Genomic DNA, 12,231 nt, shown 5'->3' with positions numbered 1-12,231 from the left:
CTAATTTTTAAAGCAAAGTAATATAATGTGGATTAGTCACCTTTTATTATTGTACAAAATTACCAGTATGCCCTTGGGATGCAAGAGAATCTGCCTAATTGTTAGCCATTGAAAGTGCCTTGTTACAAGGAAATCACAACCTCAAGATTAATAACCACATAAAGATATTAATATTACTTGATTTTATTTCTAAACTAAAATATAATACTTTATCGGATTTTTTAGATGCATCACAATTTATAAATGAAATTTTCAATATAATATATAGAGCTGTCAAAAGCTAACCCGATCCGAAAAATTTACCCAAAGTCGATTATTAACTAACCAGTTTGAACCCAAAAAAATGGTGACCCAAACCCGATATGACTCGAATTAAAACCAACCCTAAACCCAAGTTAACTCGAGTTTTTGAGACCTGATCCCGATCATGAATTGATTTGGAGATGAATTGGCCTAATTATAACCTGTAAACTATTAACCTGGATCGAGATAGACCCAAACCCGTTTTAACCAGTGAAAACCCGAATTTAACCCAATTTGTTACTAACCCGACTTGAATTCAACTCGATCTATTACTAACCAGCGCCAACCTAAATTTAACCCGGCCTATTACTATCCTGACCCGAATTCAATCCGATTTGTTACTAACCCAACTCGAAATCAACACAACTTGTTATTGATCCGACCCAAATTTAATCCAAATTGTTCCACACCCATTTCGAACTCAACCTAACTTGTTATTGATCTGACCCAATTTAAAATCACCTTAACTCAATTTAGACCACCTTATTAATATATAGTTATAAATTTATGTTATCACTTTGTGTAGTTGTGTGATTATGCAAAATGAGTTACTATGATAAGTTCAATAGTCAATAGTTCGATACATACGACTACTTACATAAGCTAATTATAGCTATTTGCTCATTTCTAATTGTTAGAATATACTTAGCATACATTCTCTAATTATTGTATTATCTTTATTATTGAATATATTTACTAGTTAAATAAGTTATATACAATAATTAGAGAATATATGCTAAATATAATTAGAAAAAATATATATTCTTTTACAATAAATGAAGAAATTGATAGTATCTTCATTTGACATTGATCGCAACGGTAGGGTTAGCTAGAGCTGTCAAAAACTTACCCGACCCGATAACCCGACTAGATACGACAATGATCTTAACCTGGCTTTTACTCCAACTATGGTGTAAAACTAGTGGCCTGTAACTCGACCTGATGTTAAACCGATAACCGATTCAATCCAATACTTTATGACCTGAACCCAAATCTGCACCTGACTTGATAATAATCGTCAACCGATTCAATTCGATCAGGCAACAACCCTAACCCGAACTCGAATGTACCATCTATAAACCCGCCTAAACTTGACTCAACACAACTTAACCCGAACCTGAAATTGAACCTAATCTGAACTTTACTCGAATCGAACTTGACCTACACCCGAAAGAGTGAACAACCCAGGCCAGAATAACCTGAATCAAAATTGACTCGATCCGAATCTAAATCTGATCTAAGGCTAAATTGACTAGACATAACTGATCCTGATTTAACCTGAGACCCGATTTGACTCGACCCAAACCCGACTTGAATGCCCAAATTGACAGCTCTAGGAAAAGCTCAAAGTTTAAGTAAATTATAGACTAGGCTTATAGACTTATAATATAAAGTATTGTTAGTACGTAAGAGAAGAAAAAATAAAATAAAGTAGTGTGGATGGGGTTGGTAGGAAAGAAAAATATACTAATAGAAAATAGAAAATGGAAAGCGGTTTAAACCCCCTAAAGGAAAGCGATTTTGAACCGCATGCGCTTGAGGGCTTCCCATTGGTCTTTTAAATGAGAAGCGGTGTAGTGAAAGGGAAGCGGTTTTGGGGCCAAACCGCTTCCATTTGCATTTTACAAATATTATGGAAAGTGTAATGGGAAGCGGTTTTTGCGCCAAACCGCTTCCCATTTGATTTTTTTTTTCAATTTATTATTTATAATAATAATAGTATTAGTGACTTATGTTAATATTAATATTGACATGTCATAATAATATTAATATTATTATTATTATTTATTAATTAATAATAATATTAATTAATATTACATTCAATAATACAATAATAACATCAAATAATTATACATATCAAACTTAGTAACATCATTAATATATTTAATTAACAGTGTTATGTCATTACAGCAAAATATATAAAGATAATACTCACAAATACTACGTACTAATTAATTATAACTAATTAATGTTAATATACAAAAAAACATAACTAAAATAATGTTCACAAATCTAAACTAGCTCAATCTCACTAGATGCCATCAAATGTCACAAATATTTGTGAAAGTGAGGTAAGTGGAAGAGATAAATTATGAAATAATGGTGGATCATTTTTAAATATAGAAGTGTTGCAATTAATATTAAACAAATGTAAAAGGAAAGTGTTGGAATTAATATGAAACTGAGGGAGTAATGATTAAATGTGAATGTCAATACATAAACTGTCAACAAATTGACCAAAAATATGTACCTGGACCCGATATGACCCAACCTAAAATCAACCTGAAACCTGAATTAACCTAATATTTGAGACTTAGCTTGGATCCTAACTCAAACTCGATCTGAACATGACCTGACTTGGAAATGACGCGACCTGATTGTAACTCGTAAATTGTTGACTTAAAATGAACTCGACTCGAACCCCAAAATTACCCGACTTGGAAATGACCCGATCTGATTATAACCCGCAAATCATTGACTTGAACCGAACCCGACTCGAACCGGAGAATGACCCTAACTCGTTTTAACCTGTGAAAATCCGAATTAAACCTGGCCTATTATTCACTTGACCCGAATGTAAAGCCAACCTGTTATTGATCCAACCTAATTGGACCTAAACACGATAAGATGTATGACCTGACGTGACCCGACTCAAGCATGACCCAACCCGAACCGCATAGGTTATGACATTAACTTGATTGACCCGGCCCGAGTTGGCCTGACCCAAATAACCCGACTGAAACCAGACCCGTTTATCCGAATTTATAGCTCTAAATTAATTTAGATGCATCGCTTTCCATTCTAGTTGATTCTCACTATCTTTCTTATACGACATGATTCTATTTATTCTTTCTCTATCTCTTTCTCTAATTTAAAAATTGTCTAGAAATCCATGATTTCAAAAGTAAATCAATTCTTTTGGAAAATGATAAAATTATATTATATATTTATATACAAAAAAGAAATGTGAAATGAATATTACGCCAAGGGTATTGCCAAGGTCCAAAACCAGTTTTACCTTAGAAAGGAACAAGTAGCATAAGAATTCTCTGTGGCATATTAAGCTAAAGTAATTAGCCAACAATTGGCATTGCTTCAAAAGTAAAACTTAATACTATAAAAATATATACCGAGATAAATTTAATAAAACCCCACAAAACATTTAATTTGTAATCTATGAGTATCCTCAACGTACAAGCAAGATAAAACTATTTATTGCTAGTGTGCTCACAAGGTATAAGTACATTAACGAGAAAATAATATTAGTTGTATTATGCATAATGGTACATATAAATTTGCCCGTGATTTATATGATTCAACAATATATATGACCGATATTGATTGATGTTAATTGACAAAGTTTTGAGTATAACTCAATCTTATTACTAAATCTTCTACAAAATTCAAAATGAAATTCTCCTCGGACAAATATGACCGGAACCGACTAAATTTGTTGCCACCCCTTCGATTGAAAATGTGAGGAAAACGGAGATATGCGGCGGGAAAAGACTCGAATGTTTTTTGTATTATTGGTTCATTTGGTTGGTAACATGAATTATGAAATACTTGAAATTATTTTCAATGGGGCTTTTAAATATAAGCATTTTTCCTTTTTCCCCAATTATGACCCACCATGCCCACCCAAAAATATAAAAATTTGGTAGATAATTTTGATGAATGTTTATTTATTCATTGATTCTTTTATTTTATATTTTTTAAAGGAAGATTGAAGGTGTAAAATCGTGAAGATCATAGATCAATTATACTCCTTATCCAGCTTGTACATGTGTCACTTCACAATGGCATCTCTATCCCAAATTGGGACCCACCTCAAGAAAACAAAAAATAATTTTATGCTTAAAGTTAAAACTGTATGAAACTTCGGTCCTATTTTCTTCACCATACTTTTAATGAACTAAAATATGTTAATTAAGTTCTGTTTTGATTTACTGAACTGAACTGAAACGAACTGAATTATTTAGGGTCTGTTCATATTTATTGAATTGAGTTGAACTGAACTCAATTGAACTGCTTGGTCCTAAACTAAACTGAACTGATTGAATCTGAACTGACTGAATTGAACTGAACTGAACTAAGCTGAAATAAATATTTTATGAGAGAGGAAAATTAGGAGTTGAATTGAATTGAACTGAACTGAACTGATTGGAGATGAACTAATACTGATTGGAGTTGAATTGAAGTGAACTGGAATTAAGTAAATGTGAACAGGCCCTTATAAGAGAAGAAAATTAGGAACTAAACTTAATTGAAATTAAACTGAAGAGAACAAGTCTAAAATTGAAATTAAATTTTCATATTGATTCTCTATAAGGTCATGTTCAGTTCACCTCATAAAAATAACATTTAACAAATACAATTTTAGTTCAATAAAAGTATTTTTAATTTAGCATAAATAATTTCAATTCATGAAAAATAATTTTAGTTCAACAAAAATAATTTCATTTTAGTATAAATGATTTGTGGTTAACCAAAATAAGGTGAAGTAATTATGACTTATTTTTACTGAACTAAAACTATTTTTACTGAACTGAATTTATTTTTGTTGAAATTAAATTATCTTTATTAAAATTAAAATTAATTTTATTAAAAAACTTATTTTTTCTAAACTAATATTTTTTTTACTGAATATTTATTAGTATATTTTTCTTTAAATTTAGATATTTTTAATGAACTAAAATTTTCTTTTTTTTACTAAATTGAACTGGAAACCGAACTAAAATTATTTTTAGTCAATATATTATTTTGTAAGTTGAGATGAACAATGAAGGGTCTTATATTTATTCTATAAAGTTACTGATTTTTAATGAATTACTAAAACTATTTTTGACTAAATTAAAACTATTTTCGCTAAATATTACTTTTTAAGGTAAAGAGAATATGTCCTTATTACTCTCTTGGTTTTTAATTGACTATATTATTATTTGAAATCTTATGAGGTTTAATGAAAAATAAATTCTACACTTGTTTCAAAATATATACTATGGTTTAATTGGACACGTATACCATTATTAAATTATTCTTTATAATATCTATAATTTATAATTTTAGAAAAATTGATTTTTGAAAATTATACATTGAGATGATGGGTTCCAACAATTACTCGCATGATTGTATGTTTCCTTATGTATAAATTTCTAAAATTGGTCAAAGTAAATTATATGCTTCGTACAAAAAATTGTGAAGTCAGTTTGATTCTACGGAATAACTTTAGGCTCTAAGGGCCTGTTCACTTCAGCTTAATTTCAGTTTAGTTCAGCTCTAATCAGTTCAGTTCAGTTCAACTCTAATTAGTTCAGTTCAGTTCAGCTCCTAATTTCTTTCTTTTATAAACATATTCATTTTAACTCAGTTTAGTTTAATTCAGTTCAGTTCAGCCCAGTTCAGTAAATGTGAACAGGATTGTTAAGGGTTTTGTAAGGATTTTAGGCCATTAGACAAGATTGAGGTAATTAGGGCATAGAATGGGTTAGTTATTTTTAAGGGTTTGATCAGAAGGGTTTTGGACAAAATTAGAGTTGATTAAAATTTATTTAGGTCCGATACTAACAAGGTTTGAGGACATTATATTTCTTAGACCCTCCAACAACTTCAAGCCGAATCAGATGAGTTGTACTTATTCAATCATTGGATATGTTTTGGGTTATTTGTCAACACAATTACATTTTGACAAATATCAAAGAAACTTGATAATCAAATTTTATATACAGAGGTAGTATTATATAAAGTGGAAAGCTAAACTTCCAAAAAAAAAAAAAAGCAAGCTAAACGTCGCCCTCGAATATCTAACTAATGTCCGCAAAATAAACCAAAATGTCAAATTTACCCTCTTTTAATAAAAAAAAAATGTAATCGGTCAATAAGTATAACTTTAATTAATAAAACATTTACAATCAATAAAATTCAATTTTAATTGTAATAATAATTAATTTCACTAGCAACCAGGTGATTAAAGATCTTCCTTAATTAGTCATGGACAATATGAACTAATCCTATAATGAAAACTTAAACATAATAATGAGTGAAGATGTGTTTTGAGTGTTAAGTTAGTTTCACTTTCTCAAATTAAACCTTCTTAACTTTTTATTTTTTATATATATATAAAAAAAAAAAATAACTATCACTCTATCCTAATCTTAAGGATAATACGGAGTGCGAGCATGTTCTCTTCGGCTTAATTTCAGGTCAGATCAGTTCTATTCAGCTCACTTTAGTTCCTAATTTTCTTCTCTCATAAGATATTTAGTTCAGCTCAGTTTCAATCAATTCAGTTCAGTTCAACTTAGTTCAGTAAATCAGAATAGACCCTACAATTATGCAAGTACTTATCAACCTTTTTTTGATTACTCAATAAAAATAGTATTCCAACCCTTTATCAATTTTTTTTTTCAAAAAAAATATGTTTTTAATATTTTTTTATGAAATTTTTTATTATCAACCAGTCTTAAATTACATCCATTAATATTTATTTTTGTTATTATCTATATTATAATTACAAACTCAGTTAATGTCAACTCTTATGAGTTCAGTTTTTATTTTATTTTTATTTTATTAAATAACCTCCCATTAAGTAACTTTCATCATTTTTTTTATAAAAAAACTTCCATCTTTCCTAAGGAGTATTATTTTTCTTTTTCAAATATACATGTTACATGTATACAGTGTGCTGGCACGGATACACTCTAGTTAAAATAAATTTAAGAGGTAAACAAAAGTCTATTAGACATCTTACATATATTTTTTGTTAGCTTGTGGAGTATATAAACTAGGAAAAATTAAAGATATATGCATCCCTAAGGGCTACATATAAAAAGTTAAAAGTCAAAAGAATAAACATAAAATTAACATTTATTATACTATTTATTCGTGAATTATTGATAAATTACCAACTTAATAATATAATAAAAAAAAATATATTAAATGCTTATAAACAGCCCTAAAGGATGCATATAACATTACCCTATAAACTATAAAGCCAAAGACATTTTGTTATAAGGCAAAAAAATATTGTGGCCGGTCCTATCGAAATTAAGAAAAATAATGGCCGGTGAAAGACATATTCTAGAATTTTCCTCCAATATCCGTTTTTTTAACCAATATTTCAACATCATTGTCTTTTCTTAAAAAATAAAAATAAATATTTTACATAATGGACAGGCTGGCCAATGGGGTTACCCATCCCAAACATGCCAACATGGCAACATATCATTATTTCCACCGGGTAACCGGCTATCACCGGTTACACTACCAACCTATCTCCCTCACTCACCCAAGATAACTCTACTATAAAGTACGTGCTCCCATCTCTACGAAGAAGACACTAGAACAAAAAAGAGTGATCAAATTATTCATCACATCAATCTTTTCTCTTTTAAATTATTATTAATCAGAGATTAATAATATGCCTATTAGCAGGATCTCCGTCGGAACCACCGATGAAGTCCGCCACCCCAACACCTTAAAGGCGGGGTTGGCGGAGTTCATCTCCACCCTTATTTTTGTTTTTGCTGGCCAAGGTTCTGGTATGGCTTTCGCCAAGCTTACCGCTGGAGCCGCTGCGACTCCAGCGGGGCTTGTGGCCGCTTCCATTGCCCATGCGTTTGCCCTTTTCGTTGCCGTGTCTGTCGGAGCTAACATCTCCGGTGGACATGTTAACCCTGCTGTGACTTTTGGTGCATTTATTGGTGGTAACATTTCTCTTCTTAATGGAATTGTTTACTGGATTGCTCAACTTGCTGGCTCCTCTGTTGCTTGCTTGTTGCTTAAGTTCGCCACTGGTGGCTTGGTATGTTTCTTAATCTTTTTTTTTTTTTACCATTTTTTTTTAATCGATTTAATTTTTTTTTAATTGCAACATTTTGATTTTTAGGCTTCTCAATAGTTTATAAGTTTTAATTTTAGTTTTTTATAATTAAATATTTAAGAAAATGATTTTTTTGAAAATGTATAAATAAAATGTTTTTTGGTTAATGGTGGTATATATATTACCGTTGAATATTTTAAGAAATATTTGTAAGAAGGTACCTTTAAGGCTTTAACGTTGACAAGTTTTTGGAAAGAAGTCATAAAGGAAACTAAATTTTATTAATATAAGTCATATGACATCTACAATTGACATTGAACGATAATGAAAACGAATTTAACAAAATCAAACAAGAATTGAACTTTATAGTAATTTAGGACCGTACTTACATTTTTTTTTTTTGTTGGTGATTAGGATTTTTCTTTTCTGAATATTCTTTAATTATCTAGGAAAATGTAATGAACATGAAATCACATATATTAAGACGTATTTAACAAGACCCTACATAATTATATTTTTCATAAGGAGTACATTATATTACTTTTACATAGTACTAATAATTATATTGATTTAAATAATATTAAATTAGAAATGTATGACCAAATCACGCGTCATTTAGTGTAATTAATATTTTTTTATTCTAATATTTTCACTTTAATTCTCTTATCTAACTTCTAAGGATTCTCACTCGTTAGCTTTTAAAATCGGGATAGATATCACAATTTACAGATTTGGTAAAGAATTTGTATACATAGAAATACGAGATTGTATGCGGATTTGCTTATTTAGTTACGATCTGACAGTCTGACATGACATGAATTTCACCAAAATAAAAAATTCTAAGAGGGGAAATGAGTGAAGGAGCTGGTAAAATGTATGATAGCCTTGAAAGGATCAAGTATCCACGTTTTATAAATTCTTGGCAAATTCTTTTAGTACCGCTTTTTAAGGTAAATGTTCTTTTGTTTTAAAGGATCGTTTATTCTAGGGAACAAATCAAACCTTATTTACTGCAGTGAGATTTTATACTTCATAGGCTATTTTTTTCAATGACTTATCATTTATTTTTTGACGATCATCAAGGTTAATAATAATGACTAAATTTGTCCCGATGTCATATAATAAATTAAAAATAGTGTTATTATTATTTAAAATCATGTATCATAAAAGAAATACTAAGTATATAAATCAAATAAAGAGAGGCCACACAAATGCAATGACGAATTCTAAGTTGTGTGGTTTGAATTCAATTATATGATATACGAACTATTTGAGGAAAATGGTATAATGAAAAGTTTAATTAAAATTGAGGATAGTCGTAATCATTTTTATACACCACTTTTAATAATTGAGTGACAAATAGAGACATCTAGAAAAAGCACGAGAGACTCGAGAGTAAAAGACGAGAATTTAGTAGAACATAGGGAAAAAAATGTACCAATAGTATGCATGTACTATCAGCAGCCCATTTAATTTAACTTTATTAACAAATCATAAAAGTATTAATTAATTTTGTGCATTTATTTTTATTCTTATCCATAATAATCATATAATTATTCTTATTAATTACAAGTACATCATAAGGATTCATAACTATTTTTAAAAAGTCTAATTTAAAACTATGATATCAAGTCTATTAAATTAAATGCAATATCAAGGGAAGTAAAATCAAGATAATAAAAATAATGCCTCAACTTGTATTTTATCATTCATTGTACTTTTCAGCCTTATCTAACTCCAATAATTGTTATTTGAAAAAAAAAAAACCTCCAATAATTGTTGCAAGCCTCTGTAGCCTGCAATGATTTCAATATTTTACAATGTGTTTGTGGTTTGAAACTTTGAACGTAAAATACAAACTACTTAGGCTCAATAATGTGACATGGCAAGTTTCTTAGGAAAAAAAAAAAAAAATAGGAAGGTTTTCTCACATGACTGAAAGTAGGTATAAATTGTAACTTTTGTGACTCAGCAGATAATAAATTAATTAACTTAGCAAAAATTTTGATATAGGTAATCTTATCTATTTTTAAATATATGTACGTACGTAAATTGACATGTTACATTTAAATATTTTTGTGTAGGAAACATCTGCCTTTGCTCTATCCGAAAACGTGACCGTATGGAACGCCCTAGTCTTTGAGATTGTGATGACCTTCGGACTAGTGTACACCGTGTACGCCACCGCCGTCGACCCCAAGAAGGGCAACATTGGAATCATTGCTCCACTAGCCATTGGTCTCATTGTTGGCGCCAACATCCTAGCCGGTGGCGCATTCGACGGTGCCTCAATGAACCCCGCCGTGTCATTTGGCCCAGCCTTGGTCAGCTGGAGCTGGAACAACCACTGGGTGTACTGGGCTGGACCCCTCATCGGTGGTGGACTCGCCGGTCTTATCTACGAGTTCATCTTCATTGGAGGCCAAGAGGCTGCCCCTGCTGATTACCAGAGATTATCTGCTTAATTAAGTTGATTATGTGAAAATTTGAAGATGGAACTTTGTTTTTTATCTTAGTGTTTTTTTTTTTTTTTTTTTTTTTTTTTTTTTTTTTTTTTTTTTTTTTTTTTTGTTTAATGGGTTATTTTGGTTGTTCTTGTATCATTTGAGAGTTTGAATTTGTGGGGCTCTTTTTAATGTGACAATTCTTCAAATCATGGTGGTAATTAATTTATAATGTGGGTCGTCGTCTTTCATAATCGTCACTATCATATTATGAGATTCCTTTATATTTATTGAGTATATATATGTAGTGGATTTAATGGATAGTGAGGTTTTTGGAGGCTACTCTTGTGGTTGTTCTATTTTTAAATTCAAGTAATATTATCTTCTATTTTTAATTTTTTTTTATTAAATATTATTAGTTGTTCATGTTCATCCTATCATATCCACCAACTTTGGATAATATTATACCTTTGTTGCTTTGGATATAATTGTGATTAGTTAATTATATCCAAATAATAATTGTATGATGTATTAGGTTTTTGTAAAGGTGGCAGTATGCTAATTTGAATTATTTAAAAGATCAATGAAAGTTGAAAATTAATTGAGTTGTATTTTATAATTATTAGTTTCAATATATACTTCAAGAAAAACTCAATGTACGGGTAAGCTTTAGGACATCCAAATAATATGCGAAACTTAAAAGATTGTGACAAATTCAAACTTATTATTGTGTCAAACAGAGCTATATCAAAGCAGCTATTTATTGTAGAACTGGTCATATTATGCACATTGTACAATTGGTATATGGCCCAGCCTTGGAGCTGTTGGAGGGCATCCAAATGATTTAGTAGAGTGTGAAAGTCAAAAGTTACTAGCTCTAATGTAGAGCAAAAGCTATACAAAGACATGCTATAAAACTAGTTGTATTTTGCATATGGTATAATCAAATTTATTTCTTTGCTGATTTGGACCATCCCTACACGAAAATATATGAAAAATAAATAGAAATGGTTGTACATCAATAAACATGATGCAAATATAAAACATTGTAAATGATTTTTTCAATTATACAATGCTAAATTGAGATATTTTATTCTTCTTGTGTACTCAATTCTAATTGAAAGTCCCTAGTAAACCTTAAGAATTCATGGAGGATTCATTTATTATTTCATTTACTTATTATTATTTGACATTTGCATGATTCATGAAGCTAAGATGTACTTCTTTGATTGAAGTAGCTTATCATGTTTTCCACTAGACATGACATGTGCAATAGCTTCATTATGAAGTTCCATTTTTGTAATACAACGTGTTAAGCTGTACGAAATTAGTAGGATTTCATTGACCATGATATAGAAATATGATGCTCCTCTACCTTAATTAATTGTTAGACAAATTCAATTTACACAATGTTTAATGTTAACAAATTCAACTTAATTATATAAAACTGTTTAAATGTTACATGCATTAAAAAGAAACGAAAAAAGTATTATGAATATTGTATATATCGGCCAATTATAGGCAAGATGACAATGAGTATACAAATGGACATTGGATTCATTTACCACTTGAAATGAAAAGAATAGTGAAGAGAGTAAGTGAGATCTGAAAATGGTAGCTACAAAAGGCGACGAATGAAGCATTGATTGAAAAGATCACCAC

At 30.0% G+C, this 12,231-nt stretch overlaps 1 protein-coding gene across 1 annotated transcript; it reads left to right on the top strand.

Annotated features, from left to right (window-relative positions):
* Positions 1 to 7,630: 7,630 nt before the first annotated feature.
* Positions 7,631 to 10,964, top strand: LOC110719041 (probable aquaporin TIP1-1). Its single transcript, XM_021897956.1, has 2 exons — positions 7,631 to 8,107; positions 10,210 to 10,964. Exons 1-2 carry the CDS (start codon positions 7,724 to 7,726, stop codon positions 10,588 to 10,590), a joined length of 765 nt encoding a protein of 254 aa, XP_021753648.1. The 5' UTR covers positions 7,631 to 7,723; the 3' UTR covers positions 10,591 to 10,964.
* Positions 10,965 to 12,231: the final 1,267 nt, after the last annotated feature.

Source organism: Chenopodium quinoa, unplaced genomic scaffold (assembly GCF_001683475.1).
Source record: "Chenopodium quinoa cultivar QQ74 unplaced genomic scaffold, ASM168347v1, whole genome shotgun sequence".
Classification (NCBI taxonomy): domain Eukaryota; kingdom Viridiplantae; phylum Streptophyta; class Magnoliopsida; order Caryophyllales; family Amaranthaceae; genus Chenopodium; species Chenopodium quinoa.
The sequence above is the reverse complement of the archived record's forward strand: the minus strand, read 5'-3'. Positions and strand labels throughout refer to the sequence as shown.

What these genes read in the sequence shown, in the direction of transcription:
- LOC110719041 (XM_021897956.1), top strand. Translation starts at nt 7,724, where the DNA reads ATGCCTATTAGCAGGATCTCCGTCGGAACCACCGATGAAGTCCGCCAC. An exon ending in AGTTCGCCACTGGTGGCTTG is followed by an intron (nt 8,108 to 10,209) that starts GTATGTTTCTTA and finishes ATTTTTGTGTAG; the next exon opens with GAAACATCTGCCTTTGCTCT.